Raw genomic sequence first — 19,278 nt, 5'->3', positions numbered from 1 at the left:
GTTTGTATTCTATTGATTCTTATATAAGTGGATGAGATGACAAAATGGTAATTGTTTATGTAGACGCTTACTCACTTCCGTCACTTCATCAGTGTTTATCCAGTTAGCTGTCATTCTCAGACCCTACAGGCAGGTGTTGTTTACTGTCAGGGCACACTTGCTTGTGGTATCTCTGAGTGTTCTTCTCCGTGTGTGACTGTGCATATATCTGCTTGTGAATGTCCTTGATTTTTCTCTCTCAGTCTGATTATGAATTTTCAGTGCCATGTTTCATCATTTGTTGTCTCTCCACCGACAAGGTCAAAGACCTCATGAGTATTCATGTCCAAGTCCCTGCTCAGACCTGTGCTAATTGAGAAGACACAGCAGTCACAGCGTTGTCAGGTGAATTTCTTGTTATTCACATGCATTTAAGGGAAGATAAATTTCTCTTCTGTTTTCAAAACTACAGTCAGTGGTTATTTATTTTTAATTAAATTTTGCAAGCAAATTAATTACGAACTGTATAGTAAACTGTATAATTATAGAGCTGAAATGGTTAGTCAGTCAAAAGAAAACGAGTGGGTGATTGCTTATAAAGTTAAAATCATAAAAGTTACCTCGGTTAGCCTGAGTCCACCACTGGATGTAACAAATTGTAATTTATGCAATTCAAATGTGACCTGCAGTAATCTCTTGCTGCAATGCTTGTGCAGTGTCTTATTGGGCAGCCCAGTGTAATTCTCTGCATGGTGACTGGTGACTGTTCTTTCAGTTTCAGTATGATTTGTAGGCAAGGATTTGTTATGCTCTCTAATCTTAGAGTTAGAAGATTGCACAGAGGACTCAATTCCCCCTCACTAGTTTCGTTTCCAAATTGGGACTGAGATGTGTTGGGAGTGCTGCCAAACATCAGCACAACATAGTGTATTAGCAGCGACTGTGCAGGGGATCACCTTGTTTATAGCTTGAAACCTTAAACCTGCAAACATACATTTGTTCCTGTTCTGTGTCCTGAAACTGAAAAAACTGAAAACTGAAAACTTGACACTATAGAACTATGTTTCTGTTTTCACAAATGTTTAGCTGCTGAAATGAAATATGACGTCAAGACGCTTTTCATCTTCTTTTTGTTCAGCTGTTATAAACAATTTAGCCATACCAAAGTTTGCATGCTCAAAGTGTGTTTCTCATCAGCAGTTTACACTTAACATATGGTGGAAAGAGGTTCTCACATTGCATTCCCTGAATGGATGAAACCAAAAAGACACCCATCAGAGGATGTTTGCAAAGTTGTCAAGTTGACGTGGAAAAAAAGAGTCGCAGTCTGGCCTCAATACACCCCACAAAGCTCAATCTGCCTGGAGATGTTTGTGTTCAGAAAGAGCATTTGGAATGAAGTTGATTTAATGTGGTGACCACTTTCTGCAGTCCTTGGAGACCAGGGCCAGACAGCATAAAAATGCACCACTTCCAAATTTAAAGAAAACATTCAGATAATTTTATTTGTTCTTTTTCATCAAAACGCTGATTCCAAAGTAGATATTTAAGATCTCTATCAAGTGTCATTCCAGTTCAAGAGAGAAAACTTGCATTGTTATTGTTTAGAGATGTCATTTAAGCTTTTGTACCATCAATTTAGTCCCTGGTGTTCCATATTGTTCTCCAAGTAGATATGAAATGGCGCCGATGTTCCATTACCATTAGCAGTTCTTCATGAGTGTGAGCCTGATGTGCTGTCTTTGTCAACCCACAACAGAGATCCATCTCAGGATGATTCCCACAAACCAGCACACTGGGTAGGGACATTGTTTTATGGCGGGAAGTGCGGCAACGCTGGCCAACAACCTTCAGGCTCATTTCCCGGGCTGTGATGAGTTAATGCAAAAATATTTCTGACTTGGAAGACTATTGGGATGGTATAAGCCATGATGTCCTTATCTTTTCTGACAGTAAAAGGCAAGTTAGAAAAAATGAAAAGTTACTTGCTATTCTATTGTCTTCCGGTCAGTGAAGAATGGATGTCCAGAAATAACACTGCAGATTCCCTTTTCCGGAAGCAGGACAGGCAGGGTTAAGAGGTAGACTTATAAATGTGTTGCTCTAATCAATCAATAGGTTGTCTAGTTTAAAGCTAATCATTATTTTTATTTTAACAGTTGATAAATGACTGAATGAAATTCATTTTCCAGGACCCTTCATCTCTGTGTTATATGTATTGTATATAATTCTTTAAAGTTGTATCTGAAAAAAAAAAAATGCTTGACTTTGATTATTAAAATTTAACGTGTATTTATCCAGTAAGGTTTTAGCATCAGCCAACATTGTTGTTTTCATTTGTAAGAATTAAGATTAAATCACGACCAATAAATCATCTTTATCATATTATTTTTCTACAACCTCTCAGCACTCCCTCAACTGCTGCCACCCTGTTTCAAATAAAGTTTACTGTGTCACCCAATAAATCAGTCATTTTTATAGGATTTCCCAAAAATGGAATGATTACTTATGCAGGGACCAGGCTGTGGTTTACAAGGGCCAAGATGTTATAGGTTTGGCTTTTGGTTTGGTTTTAAAACCTTTGAGGCCCTCAGTATTTTTGCCCTTTGAGACAGATGGACCAGGCACAGAAAACATGAATGTCTGGTCCACTGTTGTTAAACATGGCTACTGGGCTGTAACTGCCAAGTTTTGTGTTCAGGGTTCACTCCTCCCCTTCCCCTCTGTTCAAACTGGTTGAACGAAATGACCAGTGTAAAGTAATCACATCAACCCATGCAGGTTGTCATCTTCAAGGTCAATTCTCTTTGAATTGATTATTATATTCCTCTAATTCTCACTTTTTTGAATCATCTGTGCTGGTGTAAAAGGATGAACTGAATGTATTACAGTTTGGGTCTTATACTCATATGTTTGACTATCATTCCTAATCGTAATCATGAGATTGCGCTGCATGGTGATATTCATAAAAAGAAATCTGACAGGACAAGAAACAGACAGTCAAACAAACCAGCAGGTTAGCTAGGAAGTGAAAACAAAGGTAAAAACAGTAAACTTCCGACCCACTACCTGTCGTAAACATACATCCGCATGCATCCGCGGGTGACAAGTAGACCTTATGAGTTCAGTTTTGACCTATAAACATGCTTACCATGGGTGTGCTCACTGGGCATTGGTGGATTATTATACATAATATTCCATCAGTGTCCTGTCTATAGACAGGTGGGTTTAACCACCAAATAAAATGTGCTCTCTTTCCCATTGGAATTTGTTACAGCCTTTTCACTGTATTTTCCACAGATCTCAAAATATGGACAAAATATAACAACGAAACCCAAGTTGTAATAATCTTTAAGGCACCTATTTTCTGTACTTAAGTGCTCATAAATATTTTGGTGTTTACCATTGTACTTCTCGTCCTTTCTCTGCCTGTCTTTCTCTGTTTTCTATTATTACTGCTTCTCTTTTCCTCTTTCTTTTAAAGGAGATAAAGCTGAGGGATGTTACAATGAACATTCCAGAGAGTGTGACCCACCCGGAGCCTAATTAGAGACCCGGGAGGCCTAGCAAGATGGATGATGGCTGTGTGTGTCAGCGGTGAGAGGAGGAGGAGGGGGAGGGGGAGGGGTTGCGGTGCTACCACGGCTGCTGGTTACGTGCAGGTGGCTGAGCGTAAACTTTAGCTTTTATCTTGGCTTTGAACACGGGGAAGCTCAGGGGCCTGTACAGGTGTGTGAGTGTGTGTGTAGGTAGGGGATAGGAGTTGAGAGAAGATGGTGGTTGTTACTGGCACAGATGGGGCCAGAGGCAGTCATTTGTCAAGGGGAACCCACTTCAACAGAGCTTTTGTGGGGTCAGAGAGTGACTCTGTAATGTGTGTTGTGTTGTGTGTGCAGCCACTAATGACGTGGATCATATAGACACTGATGTGGCCGTGTGGGGTGTTGTTGGCCAGCTTTTACAGACTTCAGACAACAACCAGATGCTTTGGTTGAGTAATTGCATTGACTCACTGTGTCCCCCATAGGAATAGACACAGGAAGTTGTGCGTCAAATATGTTTTGTTTTTAATTAATGTAATGAGCCAAACAATGGCAGAGATTATTTTGGCACTGAAGAGAACAATCTTGACAGTGAACAGTGACTCAGCGGTGATGTCAAAGAGAGAGACAAAGCCGTGATCCTTCTTCTCGTCACATTGCTGCCAAAAGTGTCTTCATCAGGATGCACACACTCATCCAGACCCCCTAAATTTAGCCTGAGAAGCGACATGTGTACTCACTTGAACGTTTACAGTTTTAAGGATCGATTTACCAAAAAGCATATTTTATCAATTAGACTTGGTTTTATGCGCTAAGGTTTAAGATATCTGAGATTTCTGCTGCCTACACACTAATGCTGTTGAAATTTCCATGGCACAATGGTGAAAGAAATCTTTCCAGAGTAAAATCCTGCTTTCTCTGGATAATCCATGGAACAATGGACTGTGATCTGTTTTCACTGGATCTACGTCCTATTAAGGCTGCAACTAATGATTATTTTCATTGCTGACAATTCCGCAGTTTTTTTTCTGGATTAATCAGGCTATTGTTTTGCCCATAAGAAGTCAGAAAGTGGTGAAAAATGTCAAACACAATTTTCCTGGGTTGAGCTGCCTGTATTGTCCATCCAACAGTCAAAACCCCCAAAGACATCCAGCAGCCTATGCTAGCATCAAGGAAAGAGAAACAGCAGTATCACAGTTGAAAACCCTAGTGTGCTCACTAAAACAATTTATTGATGATCAGACAAGCTAATCAATCATTTTGGGTCAACATTTAAACATATGATATATAAAAACGACATTATCCTTAATGTTCCCAACAATGTTCAAACCCAGAGAAAGCCATTGTTTTATTCAAGGTAACAGTGAGTGTCATTTGGTCGCCTCTCTTGACAAACATGACTAAACGTGATCTAAAAAAAACTTTAAAACACCGACTTGTCTATGAACTTCTCTGCCTAACAACAAAAGGACACCCCCCTGATGCCACCCTACTATGTCATCAAACTACATCTTTTGTTTTCACTGTTTTGATTGAGAGACCCCTAGTGGCAGATATTGCATTGTGTGCTTTTAAATTTCGTGCTCTCACTCCGTCTCTTGGATGAAACAAAACGACAAGTCAAAAAAAAAGCATTTTTCAAAAGAAAAGCCGATAGAAAGAAAACCAACAGAAAAAGACTTGAGAGCCTCATAGTGCAGCCAAAGATTCTCCCGGATGCCAAGGACAAAAGCTTAGAAGAAATAGTTTTGACCACAAAGGAGAGAAATGTGGCATTAAGATTCAGGGCTAGGCACTCATGTTTACCCAAGAGGAAACAAGGACATGACATATTCTTGGCTCCTGAATTTGTGAATTCAAAGCATCTGGGCCAACTTCTAATTCAACTATGCATAACTTCCCATTGGCAGGCAGGTCAGGGATGCCAGAGTACTTTCTAATACACCTCAGTGGATTATTTTCTCTATGACCTCCAGCCTCTGTCTTGCATAACTCAGCAAGCGGGATACACCGTAGTAAGGTGAAGGACTGAGCTCTCGTTGCTGCCACACATGCCAAAAACGCACACACGCCACTGCGAGGAACTTTGTCTTCTCGTTATCTGATGTTCTCGGCCCAATGAAAAACGGCTGAGCTGTCTGAAAGGCAAAACGCCAACAGAGTAAAGTGTAAATGTAATGTGTGGCGGTGCCAAGTTTTATCTGAAGAGAAAAAAAACAAAACAAAACAAAATAAGACAAAAGAAAACAAAACAGAATTACTGTAACTCCAGCAGACCACAAGGAATGTGGCCAAGCAGCGTGTACAGACAAGCCCAACATGTGATCACACACAGACAAAGAAGACAAAGGAAGACCTGCTACCATGACTGCACAGCATCACAGAGTGATAGCAGGGATGATGGCAGGCAGTGACAGGACTCAAACTCAAGCTGATGTTCATACGGACAGTCGATAGCATACGGCTGTGTGTGAGCACACACAGCATGTCACACACTAAACGATGGTAACAATACACGGGAGAAGTATTCAGCTCGAGGAATTCTGTAAAAATACTCCATTGCAAGTAGTTCTGTGCTACCCTTACAGAGATGCAACAATTAAAAGTTTATGTATTCAATGTTTGAGCAGTTTTCAAGCAAAACCTCAAACTCAATTATCCTCCTTGTTTTCTATGACAGTAACCTGAACCTGTCTGCATTCTGGACTGTTGCTCAGACAAAACATCACTGTCAGCTCTGGGAACTTTATCGAGAGCATGATTGTTAGATTAGTTAATTGATAATAAACTCAATTGTCAGTTGCAGCCCCTCACGATTATCAGCAGCCAAAGTATCAAGAGGAGAGCTGTGGCTCCTGTGCGTGTTGTATCAGTACATATTAGATCATCAGATTATGGACACTACAATATAGATGCATATATGTGGAGGAAACTGATTAATGTTGTAGCTAATTAGGGAGCATTTGTGTCCTAGAGGTTGGAGAAGCGGCTTGTGATTGGGAGGTGATTGATGTGATTAATGGGAAAATGCCCCCCCTCCATTAGCTGGCTGATGAGCCCTTGAGCAAGGCACTTAACCCCCAATTTGCTTCCTGGGTGCTTGATAGTTGCAGCCCACTGCTCCTGTGTGTGTTTCACTGCATGTTGCATGTGTGTGTGTTTCAATGAGTGATGGGTTAACTGCAGAGAAGTAATTTTCCAGCTTGGGATTAATAAAGTAAATAACCTCATTTACTTTATATACTGATATACTGTTATCACAGGCTTCTTTGATGAAAACTCCAGCGACATGAACAAAACTGGAAATCAATAGAATCGATAGAAAGTCATCATATTTTCTGTGGAAAACATTTCGTTGCAAAATACTTATGGCTGCAAAATAAATGTAATGGAGTAAAAAGTACAATATTTCTACGTGAAAGGTAACAGAAAAGATGTATAAAGTAGCAGAAAATGAAAATGCTCAGCTAAAGTACCTTAAAGTTGGGTAAGAAGTTCGACTTCTGAGTGAATTCTGAATTTACTCTTAATTTCCACTGATAAGACGTTTCATTCACATAATGTCAGATGGTTACTGTCGACTGAAAACCAGCCGCTCTGCAGTTTCAGAGAATGTCAGACATCTCTGGCCATAGTAAATTGTGTGGCTAAATTATAATCAATCTCTTTCTCTCAAACCTTGTCAGCCTTTCACTGTAGTATAAGTGCAGTTTTTACCAGCCAGTATCCTAAGGCTGCACAGTTACTTTTCTCTAAAGGGCACACGTCATGCTAGATTACTTTCCCTGCGCACCCCATCTCAACCCTGTCGGTTTTGGCAAAATAAACGCTGGGCCTTGTTTCTTCAACAGTGGTGAGATCATTCTGGATTTTCTATATTTAGGATGACTGAGTGCTTTTGGTGTGGACGCTTCCTCACGGCCCTGCACGATGCTTGCGCTGAAACACACGGGGGCGCTGTTTCACACCTAGGATGAGGCCGTCAGTGTGGAAACGTGATGGCGGTGACGGTGACAGCAGTGTGCACCTGTTTCCTGATGAGAAAGACGTTTTATACTGACATATCAGCAGCTTTGAGACGAATGAAATATAGCATAATCTGCTCAGAAGTCTTTGATTACTCAAACTGTGCCCAGGGACGACCACTTATCCCCATAGGTTTAACTTCTCTTTATTGTGTCTTGGTAAACAGGCAGAAAAATAAAAGAACTTGGAAACGTTTTGTTATCACAGGTTTCTTTGATGAGAACTCCAGCGACATGAACAAAACTGGGATTTCTTCTCTAATAAATACTTACCAAGTAAAGTAATTTCCCTAACCTCATTCACATCTTAATTGTATCAAAGCCACGTAATGATCTACCAGGTCCACAAGCAAATCCTGCTCACTGCCTTTTCTTTAGCTATTAAAACGATGCATTAGTGAGGTCGTTGGGTGTAGTCTGAAGGTAGCTTTTACCTTCTGGAGTTTGACGTGTTTTGTTTTTTTTTCTTCTTTCTTATAGTTTTGTTGAAATGTAAAACTTATTTTCTGTATATTAACGGAGAATGCTTCAAACCCACTCTTTGGAGGGGGGAAATTAGTTTATACTTCACTAACCTGCTGTTCATTGCACCACCCTCCATCCCCGGCCCCGCCACCCACCGCACCGTCCTTTCCTCCTCCTCCTCCTCCTCTTTTCTTTCTGCTGCTTCCCCAGCGCTGCAGGTTGAATCTATTGCCCCTATTTCCTGTCACATGGGTTGGAAATAGGATCCCTGCTTTCTACTATCTGTTCCCGTCTTTGTGGTGTCAGTGTAGTAGTAGCTGTAGGACCTGCCTTGAAGTTAAGGGACTTTTAACGGCGGCCAAAGAGAGACTCCAGCACAGACCCGGACAGTCAGCCAGTCAGTCGGTCCAGCAGCCCGCCGGTCTGCGCATCTGTCCGTCAGGCTGCGCCTCACCTGAGAGCCCGATCACACTCTTTAATCACACGATGGATTCCTGGACAGTCGCGTCCGCGCTTCTCCTCGCCGGGGTTATTTCTGCTACGGCTGTTAGTCCCTTCGAAACCGGTAAGACAAACTTTTCTGCTCGCCTTTTCTTAGGACGTTCTGATGAATATCTGCCCTGTCGGAAGCGTCTCCAAAGTTGCTGTTTTGCGCACTGGACGAGCTGTTATCCTATCAGATATCGTGCAAAACACACACCCGAAAGCACCTTAATTTTAATATTATCGTGCCATTTTCCTCTTTGGTATCGGACATGTCACAGATCGTAGTAACTTCATTCATAGTTTATCGCCCCGGTTCGAATCCCACTACGGCGCTGTTCCCCACACTGCACGATGTCTGCCACTGGGATGTTTACAGACGGCGGCCAAAGCAAAAAGGGAAATGGTTTTGCTGTTATTTGATTTGTCGGAAGACAAGAGAGCGAGATAATGTAAGCGGACTGACTAGTCTGATTAGACTGCAGTTTCAGTGTTACCTCCGCACACAGAGAGCAAACTCTTGGGTCCAGACCGTATCCAAAGGTGTCTTCGGACATGTAGAGTCCCCGCGACAAAGTCCTACTGCACGGGGGTCTGTGTAAACCCCGAAAACAAGAAATCACCCTTGTTATGCTGCCCTGAAAGCTGCGTTGCTTTTTAATAACGACGAGCTCGTAACCCAAACGGGCAGATTTTACGCACTTCACTACGCCAGCACATCCTTCGCCTCCAGCCCTGATAGTGTTGATGTGTTTACCTGCTCTGCATCACCTGCTTTCAGCTAACCAGTCACGTTGTTATTGATCGATTATAACATAACAGTTATGTTCATGATGATTTTGAAAGCCAGCATAGTATTACTTTGGGCTGCACTGTCTTCCGGTCTTGTTTGAGTGAACTATTTAAAGATCTGTTCCACTCGAAATGCACTCGCAACCCTCCGCTCGGTTATCTGATATCATCCATTTAATTTGCCATCAAGTTCAGACTAATACGCAGGGATATGCTTGCGTATATCTGCACAACATCAAAGTTATTGCCGGATCCCCATGCAAACTGCCTTCCCGGAGAATATTTTGTTCTAATGTGGATATCTAATAATGATGACCACACTAACCAAGCTTCTCCTTGCTGTAATTTGTGCCGCTTTTCATGTCGAAACAGCAAATCCCCATGCTTTCCTTTTTAATTTTTTTGTCTCTTAATTATACCCTTGGATTTCAAATTAGAGGGTCCACCATCTGGGCTAGTGCGTAAGTACTCCCATGTGTACCTATGTATTAACACAGTATTTAAAGCAATGGTATTCCCCCTCATAACACTGGGAAGAAGAAAGGCCAAGTTTATGTTTAGTTTAAGTCAGCTGTACCATATTTAATGTATAGTAAAACAATAATTTCATGCATCTGCTAGAGGTCATTCTCCTTTAAATGCAAAAAGAAAAAAAAAATCACTGTTGTTGTTCTCTTGTCTCTATTTGCCCTTAATAGATCTGGACACCTAAAGGAAAAATCCTCCCCAAAACCGCTGTGCGCTTAGGAAGACACAGCTGTCAGTTCTGTCAGTCACTCTTGTTTAGTGGTGTACAATCGATGCAGTCACAGACCTACTGTAGAGTTCAATAGCAGCAAACTGTCCCTATATGCTAAATGTGAGTGTAAGGCCCTCACATTCAAAGAATAAACTTTTTTTTTCCCTCACAGACAACCCAATCACATAAGATTCAAGATAAGATAAGATTTTCGGGTGATGCAAGCAACCTTAGGATGAATGTATGAGGCAAGTTCAGGGAATGTGAACACACTGAAAATAACTGAAATGGCTCCTGTGCTGATCTAGTTGATAAGGATATTATGAGTGTGCTACTTAAATATCCCGGGGACGTCTGTGAAGTACAATATGAGCATGTGCAAATCAGAATTCTTAAAAACAGCAGATTTTTTTCATAGTGTGTTAAAGCGAGGTGATGGAGCAGCTTATTAATGCTCAGCTGCTGTCGCTTTTGTGACAGAGTGTCCAAAACAATTATAGTGAACTGACTGCTTTTCACTGTCCTGGTAGACTGCAGCATTGCCTCAAACAAGTGTTTTAACAGCAAAAGCAACACACACACACACACACACACACACACACACATACATAGTGAAAATGTAGCCCAGGATTAGAGATGACATGTAGCTGAACCAGCTAAGTGCCTTTATGCAACCTATAAATGGGCCCATCCAGCACACTTCATACTCAACAGTATAGACTGTTAGTTCACCAGACTCCTGTCATAAATGTATATTATTGCTCTTCCATCTGAATGCAGAGGCTTTATAAAGAAACTCATCCAGACTCCCACATATTGTTTTGTGTGACTGCGACCTGCCGTTGCTCACTTGGCAGCTGCTTAACTGCTTCACTCAAATGTACACAAAGTGGAAGCTGAATCCTGTCAGAGCTGTCAAGATGAGGTATAATTTAGTCGCTCTGTAAGCTGGTATTGCTGATGGTGTTGGTGTTGTGAACAAGCTTGAGCTGCTAAATCAGCGGGGAATTATTTTATTCTTGATGTTCCTGGTATTCATGACCAGTCGTACTGATTGTTGAAGGTAGGGGCCAGTGGTGAAAGGGGTGGTGAGAATCCCAGAGTGCATCATGCGCCCACATGTGTATCTTTTGTTTATATAAATGTTTTATCATCTTGTTGAAATAGAGGTTGAAGCAGCTTTTTCATGAAGCTGCCAGTTCAGTGGCAGAGTGAGCAAAAAGCTTTCCTGTCAGTACATGGATAACCTATAATCTGTCTAAATGGTTCACGGTTATGATTCCTCACCTGGGGATGTGGGACGATTGAAGGAATAGTTTGACATATTTGCAAATGTGCATGTTTGCTCTCTTGCTGAGGGCTAGATGAAAGAATTGATTCTACTCTCCTCTCTATCTGTTAAATATGAACCTACAGCAAGCAGCAGGTTATCCGTACTTAGATTAGCATAATGACTGTAAACAGGGCGAAACAGCTAACCTGGCTCTGTAACAAAATCCTGAGCCTGCTTTTTGCACTGATGAATAACAGCAAGATCTCCAACAAGAACAACACGAAACAAGTGGAGTCACAACCTGTGTATCCGTGGACTTTCTTTCTATTACCTTTAAAGGAAAACAGTTAGCTTTGGTTGTGTCGAGCTGAGGCTTGAAAAGGGCAGGCTGTGACATTTTGGCAATATGGAATGTGGTCTCATTATGTGATCACAGAAGACAAAGCTGTCGGAAATAAGGCCCGATGAAGAAAACAACAGCTTACCATCAGGTTGACCTTGACCAACTGAATCTTGGTCTGATCAGAGGAAGTGAGAGGTGCCTTATGGGTTTTCTTTTCATCTGCAGTCTTTGCCAACTCTACTTAACCAGACATGCATGAAAAAACTTGTATGGCCACACTGGGAAGGTGTGCAAAGGCTGGTTTCTGTGCAGCGAGGTATCTTATCAGGCTAATTTGCCACAGGTAAATCAGCTGGAATATTCCCAGACCAAACATGAGATTTTTAAGCTTTTTACTCTTCTTTCTTCCTTGAGGCATTGTGGGCACCAAATAGAGTAATGGGCGGATGGATGACAGCATGTGTTGTGACTTCTCTTTGTAGCCTAAAATGTGTATAAGCTGCTGCACAAACTGGCAACCCTCTGTTTCATCTGGCAGGCCATTCTCTTTCCCGCTCCCCGTCTGATAGTCATCCAACAGGGCATGATGTTGGCTTGGACTCGACTCAGATTCACTGCACTGCGCCGCAGACGGAATTGGGCTTGTGTGGTGCAGCAGGAGAGGCGAGGTGGCCAGAGCATGGTTCAGAACCTCTGAACACAAACTTCTGAAAAATATCTCTCACAAAAGTTTGGATCATAGTTTCCGATGCCAGCAGCAGTCATGAAGCTTCTCTGTTCACTAGGTTGACATGTGATGTGATTGATAGGGGTCTACAGGGTGTTTTCAAATGTTTGGCTTAACATCATGTCAGAGCGTGCTGACTGTGTGTGTGTGTGTGTGTGTGCGTGCATTTGCTCACCTGTCTGTGAAAAGCCTGCGAAAGGATGCCAGAAGCTTTTCAACATTTTCATGTATGCATGTCCACGATTATTGTGATTTTTTTGTGTATTTCTGCTATGTGTGTAAGGCTACAAGTGACAGCTATTTTTATTAGACTGTATTTTCAAGGTTCTGAAAAGCACCATTTAGCATTTAGAGGGCCTTCTGGAGCTCCTGGTCATTTCATGTGACCAACTTTGTTAGCAAATGTTTTGGGGTTTTTTTAAGTTTATAAGAGTAAAACTAAGGTTCAGAATTGATCCTGTTGATTATGTCTATGAACGATCAAATAATAAGTCCAAACAATGTCCTAAAATAGTGAAAAATGGCTATCACAGCTGGAAAGAGCACAAGGTAACCTCTTCACATTGCTTTTTCTCCACCTAACAGTCCACCACCCACAGACATTTCATGTAAAATTATATGAAACATATAAAGAAAGGAAAAACATAATATTTATAAAGCGTAAAATAACAGATGTTTGACATCTTGACTTTTAAAATTGATGGTTAATGTTCTGTCACTTGGCTAATCCAATTATCATTCAGTAGTTTCAACATTATATGTTTGAGTTAAGTTCAAATGTATGGCAGCTGGACCCATCTGGAGCCTCCATAAACTTCCAATGTTCCTGCTTGTGATTTTAAAAGGGCCACGTCAAGTGTTAAACCAAGATATCTCATATCTTCCCTCTGATGTCCCTCCTCTCATGTTACCCCTTCACCCCAAACACATAAACACCACTATCTGTCTACAACACAGCCTCGTGCATCATCATATCTACCCTGGATTAATCCACTCTCAGTCCATACAGTGCAGTTTATGCTTGACCTTAATCAACCTTTGCAACCCCTGAGACAAGAGGGATGTGTGTGATAGAGAAGGAGAGCAAGAGAGAGAGAGAGAGAGAGAGAGATACTGTACCACAGGAGATAATAACAGACCATCCCCAGCAAAGATCTAAAGAAACACAAGCTTGTGTTGGCAGAGGTGACGGAGATGGAGCCCTGGTTTGAGGGGAGACAGCGGGCACTTACAGAGTTTAACATAAGGGCTTTTGGTGTGTGGGTAAACCCTCTGTGCTCAGTGTGGGGAGTGTCAGAGGGCATTATGGGAAGAGGGTGCATGGGTCTGGGTCTCAGATGTGGGCCATGTGGTCCCCCCCCCCCCCCTCCACGCTTTCCGGTTCAGAGATTAAGCTTCTGTGCTGCAGACACAAGTTCAGACAAACCACTGGGGTAGTGCTGTTGTACTATACAGTACTGTGTGAGTGTGTGGACGGGTATTCCTGTAACTGTGGGGACAAAAATCTGTTTACGCAGTCACATCGTGAGGATCCTCCTTGCATATGGGCATAAAATGCAAGTCCCCACAATGTAAATCATTAAATATTCCGGTGAAGATTAGCTTTAAGGTTAGGTTAAGGTTAATTAATGTAAGTCTGTGTAATGTCCTCAGAAGAGATGGAAACAAGACTGTGTGTGTGTGTCGAGCTACACATCTGTGTTCATGATTAAGGATGTGACTGTGTGTAGAAACCAGTGGGAGTTTTCGACTTAAAGAATGAAGAAATCTTTGCAAACTTTGGTTCTTATGTTAAATTTAGGCTCAAAACTTACATTTACATGTTTCATTTTCACAGTAAGTAAACAACTACACATTAAAGCATTTGTAAAGAAAATTCTGCTGTATATATACGCTTAAATAATGCTCAAATAAGCATTTGTATGTTAGAAAATAAGGTAACCATGGAGAAATGTGGTAAAGAACTCTGGGAAAGTATAGCAAGTGGACCTTGAAATACTGTGCTAATCAATATCATACATGAACAATGGGTTACATTATTATAATGTGGAACTGAATTACAACTTCCCTCAGCTCTGCGTAGTGTTTAAATGTCTTTTAGCTCATTGTTTTGGCTTTTATTGTCCTCGGTTTTACCGTCTTGGTTCACTCTCAGCGTCCCATCAGTGTTCAATCGTAGCAGGCAGCTGTTTGCGCAGAAAACTCTACAAACCAGTTGTATGCTACCTGCTTGCCACCAAAAGCAAATTATTAAATTAGAAACTATCTGGTGAACATAGTGGAGCTGCTAAAGAGATTAATATTTCCCTCAGGAGTTGGTGGTAACCAAACCAGAGCTAACGAGCGAATGTTTGTCTTACATTTGTCTTGTGGTGATAAACATGATTCTAAATTAATGCTAATGTTGTTGTTTCTGATGGATGTGTAAATATGTGGTTGTTGCCTTGCAATAAGGCCATAGCATCTTTATATTTAAACCCATCACTTTTAAACTATATGGATGAAAAGGCTACACTCTTGATAGAAGGAAACATCAGCACTGCAGCTGTAGTGTCGGCATTGATCACACGAAACACCAGTGTACTGGAAACACATGGTTGCTTTTACTGCCTATTTTCTCATCATTCAATGGAATCATGACTACGATGACAAATGGGCTCATCTCCCTAAAAGTTTTGTCTACTCTGTAAAACTTTATACTTCTTTAAATGTCCTGTAGGTCAGACAGTCAGTATGTCTTGGTTGTTTTCACAGTAAACCCAGCCTGTCTGTCTCCTCTTTGTGTTGTGTCCATGCATAATCAGCTCCATACCAGCCCATATGGAGGCATCATGAATCTTCAGAGGAATGTCCCAAGAGGTTAAGTTCATCAAGACAACAAAACGCAGCAACTAAGATCAACGACACATGTTGACTTCAGCAGACACTTGGACTGTTACGTGACCGACAACAGACCAGGTTATATAGCTATGGTGGAAAGATGCTACAATGCTACGTTGCTCCCCGCTCTCCTTGCAGCCTTTTTTTTTGTTTTTGTTTTTTTTATCACTGTAAGCTGAATTTGTGTTGGTTGGACATAATAATTGTGCATTTTTCTTTTTTTCCTGGCATTTGAAGGACTGAAAAAAAATCAATATATTATTCCATAGTTTTAAAAAAAAAGTAATTTGCAGCAACACTAAATATCCTTCAAAAAAAAAAGTATGGTACCAGGTTCACATTGAGGAGGAATAACAGGCTAGGAAGAGGCTCTTCTTCTGTGCATCCCTCAGTTTTGTGTACATTTGTATGGTATTTCATTAACAGTAAGGTAGATTAAAAACTAAGCAATAGCTGATCCAGCAGTGACAGATGAGGAGAGCAAAAAGCCAGAGACAGTAGAAAGTCTAAAATGGAAGAAAATGGAGCAGAGCAATTTCCTTTTTGCATATCCCAACGCTCACGATACTCAGCATGTCTTGACTTGTGAAGTGAAGCCAAAGTTTTGAAGAATTCCCTCATTTACTTGGCCTAAAGTGTGTCTCAGAAGCTGACTCACAGTTGGTGGCAGAAAAAAAAGACAAAACTCTCTGGGTGAGAAATGTGCTTCTGTGTCAAACTGCTGCCTGTTTACTTCCTGTTGACCTGTGAATGGTGATCTGCGAGGGTCAAGTTGTGGGCAATTCCCTTTCTTTCATGCCAACGGATTGGACCGCCCATAAAACCACCAGCCCTTAAGACAGACAAACAGACCTAGTTATTATAAACACAATCATGCTTATTATCATGCCATTGCGATTCTCGTCCTGTCGTGTTCAAAAGCTTACATTTGTTTTATCAACGTAACAATCTCTGTGTACATCTCCATTTTTCTTTTTGAACTTCCACTGAATGTAGCTCTGTCATTTTTCACTCACCTTGTGCAAATTACCACCTGCTCAGGCTGTTGGTCGGGCGACCCATCATGCAAAGCAGCACAGGCAGTTCCAGCTTCAGCATCTATGGTGGTGATAGTGGTGCGTGGTTAGCCTCCCTCAGAGGTGACGAAGCATAACGGACGTGATAGTCATGTAAAGCACAGAGTGCCGAGAGAAAGAGGCGTCCCCAAACAAAGTGGAGTGAGGTTGAGTGTGTCACTCTGGTCCCTGATCCTTGGAGGCGGTCCTGTGAGACAACATGAAATTAAGCTGTCAAGCCACTGCTGGCTGTACACAACTGTCAGGCTTGAAAGAGATAAACAATGTTTAGGTGGGAGAGTGCACGCATGTGGCGCGAATAGTGGTTTGTGAGGTTTTGTTGCTCAAAGGTCAGTCGAGACCAGTCACAGTATTTTTGTGAATGAGCTGTGACATGTTGTTTTGGATAGAGCTCTGTAAAGAAACGTAACATCTTATTCTTTCGTAACCCTCTTCATCTCCAACTATCTGGATTGTTCTCCAGGTTTCTCTTTCTCTTGTAACCAGTTCTCCCTTCTTTTTTTTCTTTGTGTGTTTTAATACCATTATGCATGAGTCGTGTTCTCTCTTTGTGGCCTCTTCGTGTACCTTGACATTTACGTATGCATGAGGAGACCCACTTCAGTCAATGCTGAATGACATTCTCTCTCAGATTTGTGCTCTCTGCAGCAGTCGGAGCCCATCAGCTGGAACACACTCCAGGGCGAGGGGTAAATCAAACAGTCAGAGAATAGTAATGAAATACCATAGAGCCTTATGTTCTTCAGTGAATTCTATTAACTCTCAAGCAAACAATTGTTTTCATTATCAAAACGCAATTCGCACAGAATGGAATTTTATAGGAGGATTTAAGGCCTCGGGGAGGAAGTGGCTGACGCATGAAAACATTACACAAAATATAACTTTCTGCCCCATAGCTGGGTTTATACACTGACGTGAAATCAAAATAGAGTGTTATCAGCTTGGAGTGTGTTGATAAAAGGAAGTGCAGTTTTGCTATTCCCTAATAGCGCTCATTGACTCGTATATTGTTTCTGCATTTCAAGGAGAACAGGAAAAAAACGATTAGACTTTGGTTCGATTTGTTTTGGTACAATCCCAAAGCATTCTGGCTTCCTGTCTCCATATTTCTCTTTTTGAACATACTATTAATAAAGCTTTTGACATAGTATGATTAAGGTAAATTAACTGTTATTCTTTCTTTGATTCAAACATGTAACATGTTCCAAACATCTCACCAGTGATTGGTTGGATGTTTTTGCAAAAATCTCCCCAGGCTAAGTTTCAAAGCAACCATGTATTTTTGTGGTGTCACATGCAATTCTTAGTTTTGAGAAGCGTAACCAAGAACATAACAGGAGGATATTGAATTGCTACTGTGTGAGACATGACCTGTCCGGCGAACCTAGTTCTTTTTAGACTGCAGTTATGGTTGGGCCAGGGCCACTGAGGTCTGTGCTCTACTGCGGTAGAGTAATGGTAACCACTTTAAATAAATGGAGAGTAATTTCGCTGCTGAGCCCCGGGGTCTGGTTAGTGTCCAGCTGCAGCAGATTGTGGCCAAAGAGGCAAATTGTCGCCTTTCCTCTTTGCAGGAAACGCCCACCTACAGCACTGATTCCAGTAGGCCAAGCAAGTGGACATGCCTAAGTGGACAGAGCAAACATTTGGACAAGTGAAGGGAGCAGACGTAGCTAAGTGGACAGCAAACAGAGGAACAAAGCCAATAGCGGGCAGAGCTAAGAAGCCATGACAGGGAAATGTGCAGTGGATCGGAGAGCGCAGACAGGGGTTAGGCAACATGTTTCAATGTGGTCGTTTTTGAAAGAAATAAACGTTCATTGATTCAAACTGCAATACCCCGGCCATGGTTAAATGAGCTCTAACAGTTGATGGACCCTACTTTACAAAGGCAGAGAAACATCTCAGGCAACAAATAACCATTGTGCCTCAACCTGCGGAGCCAGTGATATCCCATTGCAATGTGAGGCCCTTTGAAAGAGGCTTGAACCGAAAAGGGTTGAAACCCAAGTCGCCAAGAGGCCCTGATTTAGTTGTCTGTCCTGCCTCAAAGGTGAATACAGCTCCCTGAGGTGAACACAAAAAAGGGTTGGGTCTGCAGTAGCCTACGTGGCACCAGCCCACGACCCACAACGCCAACCAAGAGGTAGTCACACTTGGACGATGCCATGAAACAGAATCTGCTGGCCCTCAATAGATCCTACATAATGGATCCCCTTCCCAGGGAGGCCAGTGGGATGCCCCCTGTCTATTACCAGAGCCATCTGGTTCCCAGTACTACTGCTCTTCCCACAGCCACGCAAACCACAGTGAAAAAGGATCGCTTTCACAATCAAGATCAGGAACTAGAGACGTGGCTGGTTAAAAGGGGTCTGAATGTTGAGTGCTGTGGTCCCCTCTGCAGCAGCCTATTGTGCTTTTGTTATTGTGTTCTTGGAAGTGCACTCTGTTGAGGTTTATTTGACAACCTTTTGTGATTTGATACAGTGGAAATGTGTGCTCTGTCCATAATCTGACAAGGTGACTCAGGGAGGACAATTCAAAAAAGAAATATTTAAACATGTTAACTCATAATAGGATTGACAAATAAAAATGAATTTGTACTTTGGTGAGAATGATGGATTGTTTTAAAAGCCAACAATGGGTATAAGGGAATTTCGTGTTGAGAGAGATTAAGGCAAAATGTCTTGACGCAAAGGAGATTTTCTCCACAATGTACATCGATTTAAGTTTTAAAAGATCTAAACATGCCAAGAAATGCTTGGGGAACAGACCAGTGCCTCCATCTGCAGTTTACAAAGACAGACAAAACAAATGTGTTTGATGTGTTTGCCACTCTTTCCAAATGAGCACACTGGAGATTCATTGGATGCAGATGGGAGCATGTTTGTGCTCCACACGTTGGGTCTGTTCATCCACCACAGCAAGTAGGAAGTAAAAGATAACTAATC

General features: G+C 41.7%; 1 protein-coding gene across 2 annotated transcripts in view; it reads left to right on the top strand.

Moving 5' to 3' along the window:
- Positions 1 to 8,221: 8,221 nt before the first annotated feature.
- The window catches only part of kremen1 (kringle containing transmembrane protein 1), a 53,157-nt gene continuing 42,100 nt past the window's right edge, over positions 8,222 to 19,278 (top strand). The window contains exon 1 of one of the 2 annotated variants that reach the window (XM_046385568.1): positions 8,222 to 8,579. In XM_046385568.1, the coding sequence (XP_046241524.1) occupies positions 8,501 to 8,579 (79 nt within the window). In that variant the 5' untranslated portion in view covers positions 8,222 to 8,500. The remainder of the gene's footprint in view (positions 8,580 to 19,278) is intronic. The other variant, XM_046385569.1, reaches the window with a different exon arrangement.

Source organism: Scatophagus argus, chromosome 4 (assembly GCF_020382885.2).
Source record: "Scatophagus argus isolate fScaArg1 chromosome 4, fScaArg1.pri, whole genome shotgun sequence".
Taxonomy (NCBI): domain Eukaryota; kingdom Metazoa; phylum Chordata; class Actinopteri; family Scatophagidae; genus Scatophagus; species Scatophagus argus.
The sequence above is the reverse complement of the archived record's forward strand: the minus strand, read 5'-3'. Positions and strand labels throughout refer to the sequence as shown.